Raw genomic sequence first — 24,225 nt, 5'->3', positions numbered from 1 at the left:
CGGGGCAGGACATGTTTTAAAGCCTCAATCTGCTTCTGAGCAGTCGAGAACTGCTGGGCAAAGTCCTCGTCTGCACCGCCGAAGAGGCCAGCCTGGGATATGGGGGTGTCGAGGAACCGGGTCCACTCGGCCTCCCGCATATCAGCCAGGTTAAGCCACAGGTGTCGTTCCTGGACCACACAAGTGGACATCACCTGACCCAGCGAGCGTGCGGTCACCTTCGTCGCCCGGAGAGCGAGGTTGGTGGCGGCACGCAACTCATCGAAGAGTGCTGGGTCAGTCCTCCCCTCGTGCATGTCACGCAACATCTGGGCCTGGTAGACCTGCAGCGTCGCCATGGCATGCAGTGAGGAGGCTGCCTGCCCCGCAGCTCTGTAGGCCTTCGCCACAAGGGTGGAGGAGAACCTACAGGCCTTGGAGGGGTGCTTTGGGTCGCCACGGGAGGAAGCACTCTGAGGACACAGTTGCATCGCAACAGAGCGTTCGACCTGGGGAACCCCAGTGTACCCTTTAGCAGTCCCCTGATCAAGAGGAGGAAAGGCGGAGGAGGTCGCCGAGCGATCACGGGAAGACAATGGTGCCTTCCAGGACCTTGTGACCTCCTCATGCACATCCGGGAAGAAAGGTATTGGGGTTGGGCAGCGACGAGGGTCAGCGGCCGCTCCCAAAAACCAATCATCCAGCCGCGAGCGCACTGGACCAGGTGGCGGGGACCACTCAAGACCAATGGCCGCAGCTGCCCAGGAAAGCATGGCCGTCAGCTCGGGATCAGACTCGGGCAATGCTGGGACACCCGAGGGTGGCAGCACAGCCGAATCGTCACTTCCCAAGGACTCCTGCCCACCTTGTGATGCAGCGATCGACATACGGTCTTCCTCTGGAGCGCCAAATGAGACCTGCGGCAAGCCAGTGGACTGTACTGCAGGCTCATTTGAAACACTTGCGGGTTGCACGGCGCTAGAGGACGGTGTGGAGCGTAGAATAGTCGGCGCTTTGTTCCACACCGTAACCCTCAGGTCACTCTGGCCGCCAGCCGAAGTACCAGCTCTCGTGGAGCTCGTAGATCGGGGTGCGGGTGAGGGGACTCTACCACGAAGGTCATTGAGTCTCGACCACAACCGTGCGATGGGCATATGGGAACATGACTCATCCACAAACGCTGCCTCAGCGTGCTCGACACCCAGACACACGATTGTGCCCATAAGAGTCAGACACATATAGACCGCAACCAGAAATGCACGGGCGAGGCATCTTTAAAAAGACGTGCCGCGTGCAATGCTCTTTTTGTGAAAGGAGATTTCTCCGCAAATGTTGAAGCGACCAGGGAGATGAACACACACACTCTGGCAAATCACTGCACAGATAAGCAGGGAATGTGCACCCGCTGGAACTCGCTGTCACACCAACACTTGGAGAGAGGCTCGTCTCGAAGAGAGTGAAGAGATACAGTGAGGAAAATAAGTATTTGAACACCCTGCTATTTTGCAAGTTCTCCCACTTGGAAATCATGGAGGGGTCTGCAATTGTCATCGTAGGTGCATGTCCACTGTGAGAGACATAATCTAAAAAAAAAAATCCAGAAATCACAATATATGATTTTTAAACTATTTATTTGTATGATACAGCTGCAAATAAGTATTTGAACACCTGTCTATCAGCTAGAATTCTGACCCTCAAAGACCTGTTAGTCTGCCTTTAAAATGTCCACCTCCACTCCATTTATTATCCTAAATTAGATGCACCTGTTTGAGGTCGTTAGCTGCATAAAGACACCTGTCCACCCCATACAATCAGTAAGAATCCAACTACTAACATGGCCAAGACCAAAGAGCTGTCCAAAGACACTAGAGACAAAATTGTACACCTCCACAAGGCTGGAAAGAGCTACGGGGAAATTGCCAAGCAGCTTGGTGTTTAAAATAGGTCCACTGTTGGAGCAATCATTAGAAAATGGAAGAAGCTAAACATGACTGTCAATCTCCCTCGGACTGGGGCTCCATGCAAGATCTCACCTCGTGGGGTCTCAATGATCCTAAGAAAGGTGAGAAATCAGCCCAGAACTACACGGGAGGAGCTGGTCAATGACCTGAAAAGAGCTGGGACCACCGTTTCCAAGGTTACTGTTGGTAATACACTAAGACGTCATGGTTTGAAATCATTCATGGCACGGAAGGTTCCCCTGCTTAAACCAGCACATGTCAAGGCCCGTCTTAAGTTTGCCAATGACCATTTGGATGATCCAGAGGAGTCATGGGAGAAAGTCATGTGGTCAGATGAGACCAAAATAGAACTTTTTGGTCATAATTCCACTAAACGTGATTGGAGGAAGAAGAATGATGAGTACCATCCCAAGAACTCCATCCCTACTGTGAAGCATGGGGGTGGTAGCATCATGCTTTGGGGGTGTTTTTCTGCACATGGGACAGGGCGACTGCACTGTATTAAGGAGAGGATGACCGGGGCCATGTATTGTGAGATTTTGGGGAACAACCTCCTTCCCTCAGTTAGAGCATTGAAGATGGGTCGAGGCTGGGTCTTCCAACATGACAATGACCCGAAGCACACAGCCAGGATAACCAAGGAGTGGCTCTGTAAGAAGCATATCAAGGTTCTGGCGTGGCCTAGCCAGTCTCCAGACCTAAACCCAATAGAGAATCTTTGGAGGGAGCTCAAACTCCGTGTTTCTCAGCGACAGCCCAGAAACCTGACTGATCTAGAGAAGATCTGTGTGGAGGAGTGGGCCAAAATCCCTCCTGCAGTGTGTGCAAACCTGCTGAAAAACTACAGGAAACGTTTGACCTCTGTAATTGCAAACAAAGGCTACTGTACCAAATATTAACATTGATTTTCTCAGGTGTTCAAATACTTATTTGCAGCTGTATCATACAAATAAATAGTTAAAAAATCATACATTGTGATTTCTGGATTTTTTTTTTAGATTATGTCTCTCACAGTGGACATGCACCTACGATGACAATTTCAGACCCCTCCATGATTTCTAAGTGGGAGAACTTGCAAAATAGCAGGGTGTTCAAATACTTATTTTCCTCACTGTAACTCAGAGTTTGGCTGTGGAGTGAAGAATCAACTTGGCTCCGAAGCGAAAACATATCTGCATGTTGCTCGCGCACTTCCTTATATACCCCCTGCGTGGGGCGGAGATACGCTATGCAAATTCCGCAGACCCATGGCATTTCATTGCCATTGGCTCGTTTTATATACTCGAAGATTATTGGCTTTCTAAGCGAAACCCCATTCGTCGTCATCCGACGTAACTCGGAGTGACTACGAAAGGGAACTACATTTTATGAAATAACACCCAAAAGCGTTTGCTCAATTGCAGAAAAAAGATTTTTGGTAGTGACGTTCCTTAAAGTTACACACAGATTTTCAGACTTTTGAACACGTTTCCCTCAACATGATAGCCAATTGAAAGTAACCAATAAATTATGGTTTTATATATATTAAGCTTACTGTTATTGTAAATATTATTGTGGGATTTAATTGACAATAATAGAAGGATCTTTGTAAACATATAAAATTTGAATACTCAAATGCTTTTTAAATGTGTGGTTTTTTTTTTTTTTGGTTGTGGGACAGCAGTTTGCACCAATTCTGCAGAATGGACCATTTATGATATAGACATTCCCAACTATATTTCTTGAATGTAAAAAAAACCCTATAAAAATACAGAAATAAAATGGCATATAATACACATTTACTGGTGTGGCCAAGAGCTGGCAGAGCACCCATAGTTTGTAGGGGTCTGCGGGGTGACCTGATGGTGGGACACTGGTGACTGGTGAGGAAAAAGAGCAGGAGAGGGCTGGCCAAACTGGCCTGATGATCCTGAAGACATGCTAACTGGTGCCTTCTCACTTTCACTCACATTTATTAGGACCACCACTTGGTCAAACACTTCACCCATGTTTTCCTCGTGCCTGGGTCGAGTGGGCGTAGTAAAAACAAAACTTTTTAGTAAATTAACTTTTTACTAAAACACCCTCATAAATGTGCAGCGAGAGACTGAAGTGCTCAGTTTTGAGTGATGGTGCAAAAGAATCATTGAATCAGAGCTTTCATTTACATTTAATCATGTGAAAGGTGGTAGTGCTTCTGGGTCTTTCGTCCATTCTGTAGCTGGCATGTCGTACGGGTCCATGTTGTTTATGTCGAGCAGTTTCTCTAAATAACGCTGCCTGGCGTTGTTGTTTAGTCTCTCCCGATAGAGCCCCTTTCCTTTCGCTTCCTCCTTTTCCATTTATTCCCAAGAAACTGCAGCATATTGCAAAATGCAAACCAATATCAAGCTGCTCTGTCGCTATTTCTCTCGGTCTCACTGTTGAAGTAACCATGGCAACGGATAGCGTATCCTGCCAAGATGGCGGCGCCAAGGCTGCCAATTCTCCAAAAAGGAAAATGCAGTTAAAGGGATGGTTCGGAGTAACATCAACCTAGGGTCCTCTGCACCATGACCTCGAAACTTGCAAACTTGTCATTTTGGTGATCAGAGATTATTTTTAAGCGATAAAATGATTGACTACAGGTGGACTTTAAGCAGCACAACTGTTTTCAACATTGATCATAAAAAAAAAATGCTTGAGCATCAAATCAGCATCTCAGAATATCAGAATGATTTCTGAAGGATCATGTGACAATGAATTAAGACTGGAGTAATGATGCTGAAAATGACATTTCAAAATTGATTAAAATATAAGACAATTCTTTTTTTTTATATTTTTTTTATTAATAGTCCACAATATTCCTGGTTCTCCATCCTGTGTCCTGCAGGGTCTGTATCAGAAGGCTGAAGCCCTCTACACTATGGGGGATTTTGAGTTTGCATTGGTCTACTATCACAGAGGCCATAAGCTACGTTCAGAGCTACAGGAGTTCAGACTGGGAATCCAGAAAGCTCAAGAGGCAATCGAGAACTCAGTGGGCAGTAAGTCCTTAGACACAACATGATGAGAAATGAGGAGTTCATGTTTTGGTTGCACAACAAAGTGACTTAAGTTAGTAACCCTCTTCTGCCTCTCTCTCCCCGACCTAAAAGGTCCTTCCTCTGTGAAGTTGGAAAATAAAGGAGACCTGTCTTTCTTCTACAACGGGGTGAGCTATCTCTTGCTCGTTCCCTCTCTTCCGTTATGCCACCTTCCCCGTCACTCATACCACACCATCACACCATTGTTTATAATCTACGTTTATGTTCATTTTAGCAGTTAGTAATGCATATTTGTTTGTTTGATGCGTTCCCAAAGGTTCGTCCCAAGCATTTGAATCATTCTCATAAGAAGGAATCCAAAAAGCATGGCCAGAAGAAGAGCAAATATGACAAAGCAGCCAAGCAACTTCTGGGAGAACTGTACAGTGACAGAGAATTCTTAGATAAACTTCTGCAAGATGAAGGTGTGTGTTTTTAGATGCACATGTGTTTTTAGGACTTGTTTGATGTTAGTTTGCATCTATGATGGTCCATATTCTATAAATTATGGCAGTCTGCTCCCATACAGATCTTATAAAAGGTAAGATTGGAACTGGAGAGCGTGTGCAAGATCTGATCGTGGGCTGTATCTCCTATCTGGACACGCGGACAGCATTCTGGCAGCAGTAGAAGCCCATCTATGCTCGTCAACGAGACCGAACACTAACGCAGCAGCGGTGGAGCCGGGTTCAACACAAGCCACCCTCAGACCCAACCCGATATGTCCTCGCCAGTCTGGAGGATATTGACAAAGGTGAACCTCTGCAGAGTTCAAAGTTCACAGCATTAGGTTCCTAACAACAAAGTTCAGCATTAGTTGCACACTAATGTTGCACACGCAAAATCATAAACTACTGTCAGAGTTGGGGGTCAGTAAGATTTTTTTAATGTTTTTGAAATAAATATTTGATGCTCATCAAGGCTGCATTTGTTCGATCATATTGGGAAATATTATTACGGTTTAAAATATTTTCAGCATCATTACTCCAGTCTTCAGAGTCACATGATCCTTCAGAAATCATTATGATATGCTAATTTGATGCTCAAGAAATTTTTCTTATTGTTATCAATGTTGTAAACAGTTGTACTGCTTAATATTTTTGTGGAAAATGTGATACTTTCTTTTGTAACATTATAAATGTCTGTACTGTCACTTTTGATCAATTTAATGCATCCTTGCTGAATAAAAGATTCATTTATTTATCTTTCCAAAAAAAAATCTTACCGACCCCAAACTTGTCAACTGCAGTGTATGCCTATGATTATTAGCTAACTGATGAGTGACTGACCTACGACAACTTGGAGATAATGTTGGAATTATGATCCTAATTATTCTCTAGGTCACTCCACAATGTGTGTGTTAGCAGACCAGATACATAACACACCCAGCTGATTATTTACATTTTATTAATGTAAGTTAATAATGCTTGCTAAGGACATTTGAACAAACCCCTAAATATAACTATGAAACTTTGGCGCATAACTGTGTACCATTTGTGCCATGGACATGAACAATACATCAAATTCTGCTACTTGTTGAGAAGTGTTATTACTTTTATAAAGCTGCTGCAGATTTACTGTTGTTTGGCGGATTTTCGTGGGCGAAATCCAGTCTTTTCAATGGGAATCCAGTCCATACATTCTGGAATTTCACATGAGGGCGAAACAAATTTCACATGAGATTCACATTTGTCACGTGGGTTCACCACATTGACCAACAGAAAACTGCTTAATTTGAAAATGACTTCTGGTGAATTTTACAAAAATTACCAAACCTTAAGAGATTTTTTAGGTGACACATGATTTTTTCCTGGTGGACAATAAAACAGGCCAAAAAATCCTATAGACTCATAGAAACAATCTTAGCAACACTCTGGTATCGCATGACATTTGGATTGGCAAACATTTTCAGAAAATGTTCTGTATGTTATTGGGATTATTGAGAATAATTTGTTTAATTGGCAGCCTTGAGTGCCGGCGATGCAGAAAGCGGCCTGAAGAAGGCCCGTGAGCTCATGAAGGCGGTGAAGGAATGGTCTGAGCAGGTGCTGCCCAATAAGAGAGAAGTGCTTGGGAACCTGCACAGCTGCATTGGTAGAGTCTGGGAATCTCATCGGCCCAATACTTACATATATAATATCAATAGCAGAAGAATCAGAGATACAACATTTTCTTTTATGTTCTGTGTAGGCAATGCATTGATGGATCTTGGGAATATGGACAAGGCTCTGCATCATCATGAGAAAGATCTGGAGCTGGCAAAGAAAGGGTGAGCGCTCATGAGAGCAGGAAAACTACCTTTTGTTTTTCTTGGTTGGTTCATTTGGCCTAGCTTTAGCCTAGCATACACATAACACATTATAGACTTCTCATTTCATTTCATTTTCATTTATGCATTTGGCAGACGCTTTTATCCAAAGCAACTTACATTGCATTTCAAGGTACACATTTACATTATTATCAGTTCTTGCTTTCCCTGGGAATCGAACCCATGACCTTAGTGTTGCGCCCATGCTCTACTGTTTGAGCTACAGGAAAGCTTCTATAATTCAATGCTAGGCATAAATCCTGATGTACTTGTTACATCATAAGAAGGATGGCGTCTACGCTAATATTAGTCTCTCAGTTTATCCGAGGTTTACCGCAGTCTGCCGTATCCAGATCTGATGAAGGACCTGCGTCTGGACACGACGATAATGCAGTCCTGAAGTGTCAACCAGTCCCCAGATAAAATGTTGTCGGGATAATTCCAGATCGCGTGGCTACGCAAACGCGACAAAACATTTCTGTATTATAAATGTTTAAGGCCAGACAAGTAGTTTATTGAGGGTTGATTTGTAAAGAAGGACTACACGCCTGCGCACATATGTATTCAAACGCGCATACCTTTGGACTGAACACGTAATGCGCATGTGCGTGACATCTGTGTTTTCGCGGGTTTGCGTTTTTGAGGTTTGCGCAGAGATAACGGATAATCGTTTGCACCTTCGAACCTATTTCAGGGAGTGCGTTCTCGAGACGCCAGCCACTGTTTTGTGCGGATGAACGGCCGGAGCGCATTAAGGGTTTTCCTGTTAGAGCGGTGTTGTGTTAGCGGCCCCTAAGTTAATAACTAATGATCTTCACAACGGAAGTGAATCAATCAATCAAAACTAACTTTAGCTGGACAATAACTTTATCCTAGAGCTTTTGTAGAGCCTAAACAATCTGTTACGGTAATTTCCTATTATCACTGTAAAGCTGCTTTGAAACAATCCATATTGTTAAAAGCGCTACATAAATGAAGGTGACTTGACTTAATAAACTACTATTCATCAGGTGTGTTTGGTTTGTGCTTCGTGTCATAGCGACCTGACGGACAGTAAATCCAGGGCTCTGGACAACATTGGCCGTGTGTACGCACGGATTGGCAAGTTCCAACAAGCTATAGAAGTGTAAGTGCATTTGCCTTTAATTAATGTTTACTTTGGTGTTGATGTACACAGACAAGTTTATTGTAATAGTGATTTAATTTTGTTGTGTGTGTGTTTATGTGTGTGTTTGCATAGCTGGGAGGAGAAGGTGCCTCTAGCATGTGGCGGGTTAGAGAAAGCCTGGTTGTTCCATGAGATCGGCCGCTGTTACCTTGAGCTGAAGCGCTATGGAGAAGCACGAGACTATGGCTCCCGCTCGCTCACGGCAGCGGATGACATCACTGATGAGAAATGGCAGCTCAATGCCAGTGTGCTCATGGCGCAGGCCGAATGTGAGTCCTAACTACATCGCCCAGAATCCCAGGAAGTCAGCAGTTAAATGCACTCTGTGACCATGAATAATCTGATTTCCCACAATGCTCAGAATCAATAGGACGTTCATGTGGTCGTTATGTGTATTTGATCTACGCCATGCTGTGCGATTACATCACTTTACATCCTCTTTCTCTCTTACATAGTGAAGCTGGGTAACTACAAGGCCAGTGTGTTACACTTTGAGAGAGCACTGGACCGGGCAAAACTGCTGCAGGACGACTCCGCCAGCGAAGCCATCCAGAAGGTCTCACTCTCTCTCCCTCATCCCTCTCACCATCCATCTCGCTCGCGGCCTTTTCTATAGTCCCCTTCAAACTACATTAAAATGACTGAGATTCTGAATCACACTGGATGCGCGCTATTGTTTCTGTGTATGTCACAGAGGACCAATATGGAAGTTGTTGTCAGTTTGACTAAAGATGCGGTCACATTTACCATTGTTCGGCAAATGTTTGCTGGCAAATTGCGATCAGAAATTTTGCAAGAACAAAAGATTTCCCCTATGCAGATTTAGCATTGGGTTTATATTGGTCACGCTTGGTTTGTAAAGCTGCTTGGTTTGAAAGTGTAAGCCTATGCTTCATACATTGCTACTGACAATGGACAACTGACCTTTTTTGACAGCAAAATTTTACCAAAATTTCACTAACGTGAGCACACCTAAAGCCTCACACCTTGAGAGTCTGGTTAGTAATATTCTGCAATGTCTATCCTGTAGAATTCCCTTGAAACTGTTTCTCACTGTTAGTCACTCATTTAAATGGTCAGGCAACTCCGTCAAGCCACACTACATTTTGTCTTTCGCTTAGTTTCTACTTCTATGGCATCACCCCGTGGGGCTTGTGCATATTAAACATTAAAAGTGGATAAAAGGAGATTGATTATGGAAGCTAAGAAATATGACAAAACCACAGTGACTTCTGTAAGGAAAGCAATGACAAAGATTATGCTTGGAGAAATATTTTAGAAGTAATGAAAATAAAAAGTTATGAAAACGTTGTCTTAATGTTATGCCAGGAAAACAGCTGTTCTGATGTTACATTGCACGCATTACGTCTCTGGAATCTTGTTGTGTTGTGCGTAGTTAGTACATGGTGACAGAATACTCATCAATACTAGTTGTGTTGTCATAATATGAACTGATAATTGTAATATTTACATTTTAATTTTTTGCATGTTTCGATTCTTGACTATCCCGTTGCTCTAATATCATATTTCTTCATGTTGCTCTGCTATTATTTGACTCACTTTAATCAACTCCTCAATTTCTCGCCCTGCAGGCTCTTCGTGAAGCAAAACACAGAGTGACCCAGTAAGACGAGGAACCCATCTGAATAAAATGTCTGCAATCAAAGTCAGAACTAATGCATCCTTACTAGTGGAATAAAATTTGCCTGAGGAACATTGTGTTGGATTGCATTCAGGTGTCATTGGTTAAGGATTACTTTATGACTGCCTTCTCTGTGCTTGTTTGCAAATGGTAAAAATATGTTTTGCATAATATTACATAAACAGACTGTCACAGTTTCAGAGTTATAACAAATCATGTCCAAGCGATGTTGCCCAGATACTGTTAATGTTTTGCTATAGACACACACTTGTGCTGTTACCTTCTGTTGATAAAGAGAAATACTCATAATGAAACATGTCTGAATTGAAAATCATTCAAGTGAGTTTAGGTTACACTCCATCTATTGAGTCGATATTGACTTTGCGTATGTGCTCAACAAAAATGATCACAAGTGACAAAATTGCCAGTACGTGCATCTGGTTGTTGAATCTACATATGTAAATTTTACTCCTCCCAACAATGCTAAAAAATAAATGTGTAATAGCGTGTTATATGACATTTTATAGCCAGATATGACGGCGCTGCTGCAACACACATCACATCAGATGATCAGCTGAGAATCTCTTCATCAAGCCAACGCGCAAACTACTGCAAATAAAACTGGAAGTAAAGCCCAACACGGACGGAATTGAGTCATAAACACTGAATGGGGGAGAGTGGGGTATGTTGTCACACTTTTCACACTAACATTTACTGAGCATCACAATGGTGTAAATGTCATACCAAATGAAAGAAGGAAGTCTTGGGCACATATGTTGTATTCATAACATCTTAATATCTTATCTCGTTATGGAGTTGTAGACTGTTGAATAGAGAGTGTGCACTTGTGACAATTTGCCCCATTGGCTGGTAAGTTGTCACACTAGATTATCTAAAAATAAGAACACAACGACTTAATTGTGAATATTGATTTTAATTTTTAAATTCAAACCAGAACTGGAAATATAAATAATCGTGCCTGGAGAATCTGGAAAAACAATTATTTCAATCCAAACAATAAACATTTCAATCAAAACACATTAGGTGGCAAGACCAATTTACTTTGAATTTTAAACTCAAACTTGCTTCTCCGGCTTGCACATAGATCCATGATAACTGAATGAAATGCTGCAGATAACTCACTTAACATGTTTAACCTCTGAACAAAACAGATGCCCTGTATCTGACTAATCAGACTCATCTTCAGAGTCACAATTCTGACACACATAAATTGCCTGGCCTGAGGTGCAAGCATCATGGGCCCAATTGTTGCATTTTACACATTTTACCCAGGTCTCCTTTGGACGACTGTTTAAAAATGGCTCTATATAGACGAGGCAGAAGCACTCTTCATGATCTGATGATGACTCTTGTATGATTTTTCTTCTTTTAGCTGCCTTGTTCTTCGTAGGTCCAGATTTGTCATAAATTGACAGTGTCTTCCTGGGGTTGTTCCTCATCCAGGCATCACACAATGTTGATGTGCCTCTTTAGTGGCCCGTAGACAGACCTGTCTAATGGTTGGAGCCGATGTGAGCAGTGGGGTGGGAATGACCCATTTTCTTTGGCATAATTGAGTCCATCAATGGACAGATGAGACTTGTGGTTGTCCAAAAGGAGTAAACAGGGCTTCTCCTATGAGTACTTTGTATGTTCACTGAAATGTTTCAGGAGGTCAACAAAGTGCGTGTCTTTCATCCATCCAGAGGAATTTGCCTCTCCTTTGCTGCCAGGCGGCCGGTTGATCAGGAAATGATTGCGGAAGTTGACACGGGGGAAAATAAAGTATGGAGGTATACTATTCCCTGTGGCTGAGACAGCACAGGCCAGTGTGACAAGGGTTCCCCTTTCAGCAGAGGTCAGTGACCCTACTTGTTTGAATCCACGTCTGGCCACCAGTTTGTCTGGTTTATGTACAGTGACCCCAGTTTCATCAACATTACAAATGTCTCCTGATCCAAACTCATATTTGCATAACACTTTCTCTAAGTTGTCAAAGAAAGCATTAACATTCTTTCTGTTGAAGCTACTTGCCCTGGCAAGGCTATTTGCCTCTGGCTCTCTTAGTGACAGCATTGTATGCCACTTTAAGAAGCCTGTAAACCACTCTTTGCTGGCCTTTTCTTTTTCTGCCCACAAAGGCGCGAACTTCAGCTGGTGTGCCACAGCAAACTGGTAGGCAAGCTTTCTGACCTAACTTGGCGACAGACCAAAATAAATGTCAGCTGACCCAGTAATATACTCAACAAGCTGCTTTTCCAAATCAGGTGAAAAAATCTTCCGTGGCGTTGTATAACCAACCATTGTTGATGGCATGGCTGTCTGACTTTCAATTTCTTCTCTGGTAATATTTTGACAATACAGAGTCAGAGTACGGTAATTTATGTAAAAATCCTTCGCTGTTCTTCTGATTGATTTGTTCTGCAGCTTCTGACTGCCTTTAACATTATGTCAGGTGGTGAACTGCCATGCTCTTATTTTGTTGATAATTTTTAACCATCTTCCTTCCTTCCTTCCTTCCTTCCTTCCTTCCTTCATTTCTTTCTTTCTTTCTTTATTTCTTTCTTTCTTTCTTTCTTTCTTTCTTCCTTACTTCCTTCCTTCATTTCTTTCTTTCTTTCTTTCTTTCTTTCTTTCTTTCTTCCTTACTTCCTTCCTTCATTTCTTCCTTCCTTCCTTCCTTCCTTCATTTCTTTCTTTCTTTCTTTCTTTCTTTCTTTCTTTCTTTCTTTCCTTCCTTCCTTCCTTCCTTCCTTCCTTCCTTCCTTCCTTCCTTCCTTCCTTAATTGCTGCCTTTCCTTCCTTAATTGCTGCCTTTCCTTCATTAATGCCTTTCTTTCCTTATTGCAAATAAATTACAATATCACAATGTTTTTTGAGCATGTTCTATTTGATTATTTGTACAGGGGCAAGTTGTCACATGTGATTTTTTTTTTAACTCAGAACATTCAGTCTTCTTGGTGATTTCCTTATGTATATGAACACAACTTATACCATGGTCTGGGTGAATACTCGATTCTGATTGGCTGCAGGGTGTCCATTAAAAAGTACACCTAGGATAGGCGTCCCGTCAATTTGCCTGATGACAGTTCTAAATGATTGCGCTGGCTCAAACTCACTGATCAACTGCTGCGGTCGGGTCAATGTGGCCACGTTGCTTGGCAACGCCTGTATACGGGAGATATTAAATAGTGCGCTCGACTTAATAAATAAAAACCCTCACGATTTTTACTCTAAAACACATTAAAGTATTATTAATTGATTAAATATTTCCTTCTTTCGTAAGTGACCATGGTATAAGCGGGTTAATGCCCTTCGAGGTGTCCATTGTCAGGTATTAATGGACTTCGGCGGAGGACCTAATGGACCTCCGCTGCGTGTCGGACGGTTCACGCCTCGCCGTCGTCCATTAATACCTGATAATGGACACCCTCGTCGTATAATCCAAGAAACACTGAGATGGGTGCCGCTCCCTAACTGGGTATCGGCGGCCTATTTGGTTTCCATTTTCTGTCGGTACAACAGGTAATGCCTGTTCCTTTACAGATGGACAATTTGAGGTCTTGGTAGGCTCAGTGATGGTTACTTCAGGAGCTGGCATACTGTCACTAATTTGGTCAGTGACATCCGCGACTTCGGGAAGATCTGTAAATGCGTTTGCTCCATTAAGCAACTGATCAGTGTGTCTCCTCTAAGAAAAATTCCCAGCAGTTTTGACTTTATACGAGACTGGACCCGTCTGGGCCTCCACAGTAGCCGGAACCCATTTCGGACCACTACCATAGTTCTGGGCCAGCACTGGTGAGCCTATCGAAAAGGTTCAGCATGTCCTTGGCTCGCAGGTTCCGTCGCTGTACTTGATTCTTTTGCTGTCGTAAGACAGTTTCTTTGAGTGTTGCTGGTTTAAGCAGCTCAAAGCTTGTCCTGAGCTCTCTATGGAACAACAAAGACGCTGGTGACACTTTGGTAGTTGCATGCGGAGTACTGCGATAGCACAGCAAGAAGCTACAGTATGAAGGCATTGATAAAATGTCCCCTGCCCGAGTGAAGCTTTCAACACGTTTCATGGTTTGGACAAACCTTTCTGCTAACCCATTTGTTGCAGGATGGTAAGGTGATGGCGTGATATGCTGCACCCCGTCTGCTTGTAGAAATGTGGCCATCTTGTGAGATGTAAATTGTGGCCATTATCTTAGACAAGCTGCACTGGAGGTCCAAATCTACAGAAAATTTCTACCAGTTTCTCAATTGTCTTTTCAGCTGAGGTAGATTTCATGATAGCCACCTCAGGCCACTTATTGTGTGCATCCACGACAACCAGCAGCATTTTGTCCTCGACTGGGCCTGCAAAATCAACATGAATGCGATGCCATGGTTTCTCTGGATATTCCCATGGGTGCAGCGGTGCCAGTTGTGGTATATTACGTATGTGCTGGCATGACGTACATGTTCTTGCCTTTTCCTCAATTCGGTCGTCCACTCCTGGCCACCAGAAGTAACTCCTGGCAATTTCTTTCATTCGGACCATTCCACAAATTTCCGCAACCTGTGCATCTTTTATCCTGTCAGCAATAGGTAATCTGGACAGACCGTCCTCATTCCCGTGCAATTCCGACAAAGCCCATCTTTGCATCCTACTAGCAGCAAGAGAGGGAATGCCATGGTGTGGGCCAAAAATTGCAGTGAGTGGGCGATTATTGGTCAGCAACGTGAACTTCCTTCCAAAGATGTACTGATAAAACTTGTGAACGCCAAACACCATGCGTCGCAGGCCAGCTGGATGAGAAGAGAAGGGTCAAGATAAGTGAGGGCATTTGACCTTAAAAGTGTCTCCTTTGCTCTTTTGAATGCCTCCTTGCATTCAGAGGTCCACCTCCAATTTTTCTCATGACATAACAATTTGTGCAGAGGTTTCAGCAGCGTAGCAATGTTTGAAATGAAACGCCGATTGAAAGTCGATTTTGCTGAATTTTTGCCCTCCTGTCAGCCCAGCAAAAAGATCATTAATGTGAGGCAAGGGGTATTGTTCTGCTGACAACACTGTCCAGTCCACCTTGAGTTGCTCCAGCCAAGAACGTCCCATCAACGAGGGGTAACCACCCAAGACCACATAAAATGGTAGTTTTTTTGTTTGTCCGTTCAGTTCAACTGTTACCTGAGTGAGTCCTTTCATGGTCACTGCTTCCCCAGTGTAAGTCTTAAGAACCACATCAGGTAGTGTGAGTGGCAGGTGGCTCAGTATTTTGATGTATACCGCATCCGTCACGAGCGACACAGCAGCACCAGTGTCAATCTCCATTTTTACAGGCTGTCCTTCCAGCAGCGCGGTGACCTTATAATCCTTGGTTCCACCTGCGACAGTGAGCACATGCGAAGGAAATTCCTCATCAGATATGTCAGTAACCTCCTTGTTTTCCTGCCCAACTGCAAACACGCGTTGCTTTTGCTTCCTTCTGTATACTGGTTTCTGCTGCATTTTTCTCTTTTCTGTTTTATTTTTACATGCGCGCTCAATGTGTCCTTTTTTCTTGCAGCTGCGGCCCTCCACATCTTTAAACCAGCATGAAACAGGTGAGTGTCCCGTCTTACCACAGCGAAAACATGGGCCTTTATTTTCAGTTTGTTTTTCGGTCTCCATCTTATACATTTTAATGTTTGAGCTCAGTTGCTGTGCTTCCTTCGCAGCCAATTCCATAGACACACTCAGCTCAGTTGCTCTTTGTAGCGTCAGGTTGCTCTCCGTTAACAGTCTTTATTTTATGCCCTCACAGCGGAGTCCGCAGACTAATCTGTCCCGAAGTGCGTCATTTAGCACGACACCAAATTCATAGTGTTCAGCTAATTTTTTTAGCACTGCTACAAACATTGTCACAGTTTCTCCTTCCAGCTGATTTCGTCGGTGAAATCGAAATCGCTCTGCAATTACTAAGGGCTTTGGAGAGAAATGCGCTTTGAGAGTGCCCACTATTTGATCATACGTTTTCTCTCCCGGTTTTTCTGGCTGCAGGAGGTTACGCAGTAGTGTATATGTCTTTGGACCCATCACACTTAAAAAAGTGGGTACAACTTTCTCTTCAGTAACAGCATTCGCTGCTACAAAGTACTCAAATCTTTCTGTGTAAGAGCTCCACTGCTCACTACTTTAATCAAAGGAACCAATGTTGCCAAAAACTGCTGCTATTTTGTGCCGTTCTCTGTCATTTTCAATCAATTAAGTCACTTATCTGAATCGTCTTTCTTCCCCCTCTTCAGTTAAGATGTGGATTAGCAGCAGGCTCGTGTTATTTATCATTTCCAGCGATCTCGCCGTCAAGCCGCTTCATTTCCACATTTACACCACACACGCGGATTAACAAGATCCTCGTCGCCACTTTATTGTATCTTTTAGAAGAGTATAGGCGTATGCAGGCAAATATGACACACACATACACAAGCTTACTGTACGTTCACACCGCCGCCGACTTGAGCTGCAAAGAAGCTCTGGCCGCCCAGTCAAAGACGCTTGTCAAAAAGTACGGGGAAGCTTGTTGACGCTTTGGCCGCTCTGACGTAGCAGCATTCTGTGTTCGATCATGGGAGAAGAGAAGTGTCACACCATGAAATGTAAACAGAAAAAACAATGCATTCGGCAATTTAGGATATCGCGCAAGATTTGTCAACACAGAAAACATTTCATCCCTGGAGAGTTTTTTTTCGACACCACCGTATCAATTGATTTTGATTAATATGCGCGAGGGAGAGAGAGAGCAAGAGTCTTGCATTCAAGACAGCGCTAGGGTGAGTGCGCGCGCGCGGCCGGGGTTCTCTCTCTCTCTGCTTGTTCTTATGCCCTGTCAAGCTGACAGGACTTTAAAACACATGCAAATGATACACTTTCACTCTATGATGGTTAAACTCTGCAATTAATATTTTTTTCTCGGAACTAATGTTTTGGTAGGAACGAAAGTTTACATTATATGTTTTTCCGGAATCAGCCAGCGCGAAGGACGTCTATATTCCGATTGGTTGCTGGCGTTTGCCGCTGCTTGCCGCTGAACCGCGTCATAGCTCATTACCATAAAGTTGAGCTTCTCTCAACTTTCAGATTGACGCTCAAAACGCCCAAAACGCGACGCCGAGGAATTTGACGCTCCTTGCAGCTGAGAGAAGCCAGCTTCCATTGAAAATGAATGACTTCCGGTAACTTTGGAAGCTCAAGTCGGCGGCGGTGTGAACGCACAGTTAGCGTGACTGCTCTGTTTACTCTCCCATACATTACTGACATAACACCAGAACATCCGGAAACACATGTACAAAGTGCATTATGGGAAATGTAGTCACATAAACAACGTTAACACAATATACAACAGTGATTAGATGATTAGATATGTGGTGACGTCACAATCGTACTGCATTGTGGGACATATAGATGTCTAAAGTGTACATATGAAGTAGACTCGCTCCCTCTGACAAAATCAAAGGAACAAGGGTCTGTCCATACAAACTTACATCGTTGCACTTCAAAATGGCGGCAGGGATTCCCCCGAGGTGACATGCTTAGTTTGCAAGTGTGTCTAAAAGTGGACTGGAACACTAGCCTGACTACGTCAGACTTCGTACTTCCGCTCAATTCATAGCTTTCCGTTTGCCTCCGGCCTGAAAATAGCCGGCCAATCAACGAACAGAGGGCGGGCTGAGAGCAGTGACGTAGACGCTGATTGTACCGTGGATGCGTAGATTTCCTTCACATAATCTGCAAAAGTCATTCACAGCCATGTTCACTCCGGTATTTCGCTCAATGGTTTTGTTTTCGCATCATACATGTGTTTACAGTGGAAGTTCGATGCGGCTGAGCATGTGCATAACACACGCCATAACCAAACGTTATGTGATTGGCTTCAGACAAGCTTCAGACAAGCGCCCCCCGCGAGAAAGAAAACGCTTTTCAAGTATGATATGCCAGACTCTGTCTACGAAGCAAAGCGAAGTAGCAGAGTTTGGTATTACCAGGCTACTGGAACACAGCCATGTACTCTAGAACTGTTTAAAAATGCACAGATACATGAAGGGATTTATAAATGCACAAGAAGCAATTCACAAATGCGTGCAGTTATTTACAAATGCACAGAATGTGGTTCACAAATAAATGCCAAACAGAGTTGTGTTTGTGACATAAAAAAAAAAAAACATTTTTAAATATATTTTTATTTTATTTGCAAATCTAGTTTTATTTATTTGTGAGTTTTATCATTTTTTTATGAAACTCTTTACATTTATTTGTGGATCTTAATCTATTTATTTGTGAATTTGATACATTTTTGTGAATCTCTTTACATTTGTTTGTGAATCTCAATACATGATTGTGAATCTCAATCTATTTATTTGGAATAATGCAACAATTCTAACCCCATAGTAAAAGCTACATATGTACATTTTACTCCTCCCAACAATGCTAAAAATTAAACGTAGGCTACGTGTTATAGGCTATGACATGTTATAGTCAGACGCACTTCTGAAACACGCATCACATCAGATCAGCTGAGAATCTCTTCATCAAGCCAACGCGCAAACTACCGCAAATAAAACCGAAAGTAAAGACCAACACGGACGGAGTTGAGTCAATTTACTGTATAACGCGGAATTTAACGGATTGAATTGTTCATGTGGTCGGATCTCGTAATTACGATGTTTTTGACTCGACTAGGGCACATAAACACAGCAGTAAAGTGACTCTCCTTCACCAGGAATGAGGAAGCTGCTTTACAGACACTCCTGTTTTACACACGTCACTCAAACACAGAAGCAGGAAACTATTTCAACTCCTCAGTTCAGAGAAACAGAAACTGAAGTATTGTTGAGGTGTTGTGTGTTTGTGTCTCTCTGTATTCATGCAGTAAAATGGCAGAAGCCAGAATTTCAGTGGATCAGAATGAGTTCACGTGTCCAGTGTGTCTGGATCTCCTGAAGGATCCAGTGACTATCCACTGTGGACACAGTTACTGTAAGATCTGTATTACAGACTGCTGGGATCAGGAGGATGAGAAGAGAGTCTACAGCTGCCCTCAGTGCAGACAGACCTTCAGTCCAAGACCTGCTTTAGCTAAACACACCATTCTGGCTGAACTGGTGGAGAAACTGAAGAAGACTAAACTTCCTGCTGACTGTTACGCTGGAGCTGGAGACGTGCAGTGTGACGTCTGTACTGGAAGAAAATACAAAGCCGTCAAGTCCTGTCTGGTGTGTCAGGAATCTTACTGTCAAACTCATTTAGACCGTCATGAGGAATTTCACTCTCGTAAGCCACACAAAGTGATTGATGCCACTGGACGACTGCAGGACATGATCTGCCGTAAACATGATAAAGAGCTAGAAATGTTCTGTATCACTGATCAACAGTGCATCTGTGTGTGGTGTAAGGAGAGTGAACATAAAAACCACAACACTGTATCAACTGCAGCACAGAGGACAGAGAAACAGGTATGAACTGAGAGGGATTGATCACACAAATGAAAGTGTCTTTATTTACTCACTCATTTACTCATGTTGTTCCAAACCGGTTTGACTGAGTTTCTTCTGTGGAATATAAAAGATGATATTTTGAAGAATTGTCTCGTCTAATTTAGTTTATACATTGAAAGTCAGTGAGAAAGTCATTGTATGTCAATGGAGTAAAAAAAGTTTCAAGCTCCAAAAAGGAGAAAAAGCATAAAAGTAATCTAAACAACTAGTGGTTAAAGAAAGGAGTACGCTTAAGTTTATTGACATGTAGCCTACTTGTAGTGTACTTCAAATTAAAAGTATAGGCATATATATATAAACTGTACTTGCAGATAATATAATAGCCTACTAATAAAATGAAAGGCCACTTTTATGACTGTTTCATAAGTACACTTTATAAAGTACACTTTTTTATAGTGTACAATTAAGAGTTTTACTTTAAAGTACATTTTAATAATATTTAATATTTCAATTTAACTCAAAAAGAATTATGAAATTACATTATATACTTAAATCTTACTTAAGTGGGTCAAAAAGTCACTCTTAAGTTCAGCTAATTGCTTTATATTTACATTTAAACTATAATACATTTTCATTTAATAGCAATTAACATGCAATTACGTCGTGTCTGAAAACATTACGTTCAGTTCACACTTATTTCACAGTTATATTCTTTTAAAGTATATAATTTCCAAAATAAGTGCAGTCTTTAAAATATGCTACTTTTAAAAGAGCCAAATGTTTATTCACAGATCAAATCATTGATAAACTCATGTATGTGGAGCCCAAATCAAATATGATGACATCAAAAACATCAAACTTCACTGGTGTTTGTGTCATGACATCATGGTGTTTAGTCATGTGACTGTGACATGAAAGAACCAATGAGGTTTGATGTTATTGACGTATCACCATATTTTATTTGGCCTCTGTAAACCGCTGAGACATTCTTCTAAATATCTTCTGTTGTGTCTCACAATAGACAGAAAGTCATACAGGTTTGGAGCGACATGAGGGAGAGTAAATGATGACACTAATGATATAAAACTAGGCACTGATGAAATACTGCTGACATTCATTTCAGGAAACCATGAATCTGTGGTTTGAACCAGACAGTAAAAACTGACCATGCAAGATCTTTAACCACTTCACCAACTCTGGATTCATGTAACTTTAATGTTTGTATGACAGTAGTTTTATGTGTCATTCCCTGTCATTGGTTTGTCCTCCAGAAACAGCTGAAGGAGACGCAGATGAAGATCCGTCAGAGAATCCAGCAGAGACAGAAAGATCTTCAGCATCTGAGAGAGGCTGTGGAGTCTCATAAGGTGAGTCTGGAGAAGAAGAGAAGTTTGAGACGTCTCAGTTTGGACTCTGTCAGTCGTGCTGAAGCCACTGTGTGATTGTGATGTGTGTGTAACAGCGCTCTGCACAGACAGCAGTGGAGGACAGTGAGAGGATCTTTACTGAGATCATCCGCTCCATTGAGAGAAGCCGCTCTGAGGTCACACAGCGGATCAGAGATCAGGAAAAGACTGCAGTGAGTCGAGCTGAAGGACGACTGGAGCGACTGGAGCAGGAGATCAATGATCTGAGGAGGAGAGACGCTGAGCTGGAGCAGCTTTCACACACACAAGATCACATCCAGTTCCTGCAGGTAACAGAGATCTAGAAGAACAGGATCATAGTGGACTTGAGCAAGATCCTGCTATGACAGAGAAACATTTCATAAGAGCAGAATGAGCCGTTGACTGAGATGTTGTCAGGAATTCAGTCAGATTCAGTCAAGTGTTGTGTTATCATATAATCATCAGTCAGACTCTCATCTGATCATCTTCTGTTTAAAGAGACACACTTACAAAGCCCTGGGAAATTTACCATTAAATATTAACTCATTTTTCCTTCTGGTTTCTTCTGTCTTGATGAAATCAGTGAACTTGATATTGATAATGTTGATAAAATTAAACAAAAAATTTCTATAGACATTGCATTGAGTATATTTCAGTTTATCATAAATGTGTGTCAGTTCAATTCATTCAGTGGTAACTTTAATCAAGACAATATAAATAATTCTGAAATTACATATACAGACTTAAATCCTACGTAAGTTGGTCAAAAAGCTCTCTAAATATTAGCTAATTGCATTTAATATAAATTTAGACTACAAGACATTCATTTAATTAAAATAATTATTTTAATTATAATTTTAAAAATAATGAAGTGTCTGAAAGCATTACATTCAATCTGCTCTTAAGTATACATATATTTAAATTATATTATTATTAAGTTTCAAATACTAGAGTTTGTAGCATTAAATGATGAATATGAGGAGAATGTGCTGATTGTGTGAAAGTGCTGGATTGAAGCGAGTCACTGAAGAGAAGTGAAGTCAACAAGAGCCGCTCAGATCTGATATAGTGCAGGTTATTGGCTGAAGTGTGGAGATGATGAGTTTTGATTTCTGTTTTCTGTAGAGTTTCCAGTCTCTCTCAGCACCTCCTGAATCTACAGACGAACCCGACGTTTCCTTCAGTTCTCTCTCCTCTTTTGATGGCGTGAGAGAATCTGTCCGTCAGCTGAGAGACAAACTGGAGGATTTCTGCAAAGAGGAGATCAAGAAGATCTCAGACGGAGGTAAAGTCCTGCGCCTCGTTTATACAGACGTGTGGAGAAAGATCCCAAATCTGAACGTACAACCGTTTCCGAAATGTTCCTACGATTTATAAAACATCCATTTGCACAAAAATGTCCTTAAATGCATCCCAGTTTATAAATCACAGTTATTAATAAATGAAATTCAAGTCCATCAAATCCTCCTACAGAACGGCCACAAATATCTCTTGATGATTCAGAAATACGGACTCATCATCGTGGACAAGCGTTTATATACACATGACGGAGGATGAAATCCATGGAATTTAGGATCAATCCGATGTGTGTGTTTTATAAATGAAGCCCCTGGAGATTATTAATCTGCTCTCGGAAATGAGTCCATCATCTAATATTATAGAGCATCATATTAGAAATGTCTCAGAAATGGATGTATTTTATCTTGTCGTTTCTCTTCACACTGTTCATGTCTGTTTATTTCCACAGTCACTTTCACCAACATGAATCCCAAGACCAGGAACGACTTCCTACAATGTGAGTCACTAGAAAACAAGCAGAAAAACTCACTGAATGTGTTCATGTTCTTCCTGTAGAAGGAGAAATAAATCATGATAGAAGAGTTTTATAATTGATCATGTAAATGATGATTTGCACAGGATATTTGGTCAGCTGTACTGAGACACGGATGATACATTGAACATTGATTCATGAAGAGTTCAGATACATTAAAAGATCAGACAGATTCATAATTCCTGTTTCTGATGTGTTTTCTCTCCATCAGATTCCCATCAGCTCACTCTGGATCTGAACACAGTGAATAAACGCCTCAGTCTGTCTGAGAGGAACAGAGTGATTACTAACACTGACACAGAGCAGCCGTATCCTGATCATCCAGACAGATTTGATCAGAGGTTGCAGGTGTTGTGTAGAGAGAGTGTGTGTGGACGCTGTTACTGGGAGATTGAGTGGACTGGGAATAATAATGTGTTTATATCAGTGTCATATAAGAGCATCAGCAGGAAGGGATCAGGTATTGAGTGTGTGTTTGGATGTAATGATCAGTCCTGGAGTTTGAACTGCTCTTCCTCCAGTTACACATTCTGGCACAAATACATAGAGACTGTTCTCCTTGTAAAGTCCATCAGCAGAAGAATAGGAGTGTATGTGGATCACAGTGCAGGAACTCTGTCCTTCTACAGCGTCTCTGACACAATGAGCCTCATCCACACAGTCCAGACCACATTCACTCAGACGCTCTATCCTGGGTTTTGGGTTGGTTCTGGATCATCAGTGAAACTGTGTTGATGTTTCAGAACAGATTGTAGAGAGATTTTACCCATAATACTTTGAGCTGCACGATAAATCAGTAACAGTGAGATACAGAGACTCTTATTTTAATTTTCTTTAATAGCTTAACCTCTGCCACAGAAAGAACAGAATAAATGTGTGTATTAAATCCTTTATAGAGACAGTAAGAATGGTGTGTGAGAATTTGTGTGTGTGTGTGTTTGTTTGTGTGTGTGTGTGTGTGTGTGTGTGTGTGTGTGTGTGTGTGTGTGCGTGTGTGTGTTTGTGTGTGTGTTTATAAAGCTATAATTGTATTGATGGAAATCATATTCATTTAGTTTTTATTGTAGTGACACATAATAATAATAATATTAATATTAAAAGTACCTTTCATCTGAAATTATTAAACAAACAAAATGAACAGATTGAGGATAGTGTGGTTTTGAATAATGAAATAACAGAAATTGTGAACAATGTAAGGAGTGAAGATGTGGAAAATGACATTAGTAGTGGAGAAAATAGTGCTGGAAAACAATCACAGTTCAAAATGTGAGGAAAATTGTGATGCAGAAGATGAGGGATGAAGAAGCACTTTCTGAGATTTCAGATATTGGGTCACAAGGGATGGAAATCATGAACACTTTACAAGAAATAAATGACTTTCACAACATTTGATAACGTTGTTGATGTAAAATAGTGAAATGGAGAAATGTATCAGTGTTGTTGTAAAAAGCAGTGAGCTCTAGTTC

At 41.8% G+C, this 24,225-nt stretch overlaps 1 protein-coding gene and 1 pseudogene across 2 annotated transcripts; both read left to right on the top strand.

The window, feature by feature from the left end:
* The first annotated feature begins 750 nt into the window (after nucleotides 1-750).
* Nucleotides 751-10,403, top strand: LOC311080950 (outer dynein arm-docking complex subunit 4-like; annotated as a pseudogene). The gene is made up of 11 exons (XR_014609502.1): nucleotides 751-1,075; nucleotides 4,754-4,945; nucleotides 5,057-5,112; nucleotides 5,262-5,409; nucleotides 5,514-5,738; nucleotides 6,950-7,078; nucleotides 7,175-7,253; nucleotides 8,332-8,418; nucleotides 8,533-8,729; nucleotides 8,916-9,016; nucleotides 10,053-10,403. The product of XR_014609502.1 is annotated as an outer dynein arm-docking complex subunit 4-like (transcript).
* Nucleotides 10,404-18,584: 8,181 nt separating this feature from the next.
* Nucleotides 18,585-23,901, top strand: LOC311086482 (tripartite motif-containing protein 16-like). The gene is made up of 6 exons (XM_084119392.1): nucleotides 18,585-19,558; nucleotides 20,812-20,907; nucleotides 21,003-21,236; nucleotides 22,054-22,213; nucleotides 22,676-22,723; nucleotides 22,971-23,901. Exons 1-6 carry the CDS (start codon nucleotides 18,980-18,982, stop codon nucleotides 23,492-23,494), a joined length of 1,641 nt encoding a protein of 546 aa, XP_083975518.1. The 5' UTR covers nucleotides 18,585-18,979; the 3' UTR covers nucleotides 23,495-23,901.
* The last annotated feature ends 324 nt before the right edge of the window (nucleotides 23,902-24,225 follow it).

This window comes from Abramis brama (assembly GCF_963993115.1).
Source record: "Abramis brama genome assembly, chromosome: 1".
Classification (NCBI taxonomy): Eukaryota; Metazoa; Chordata; class Actinopteri; order Cypriniformes; family Leuciscidae; genus Abramis; species Abramis brama.
The sequence above is the reverse complement of the archived record's forward strand: the minus strand, read 5'-3'. Positions and strand labels throughout refer to the sequence as shown.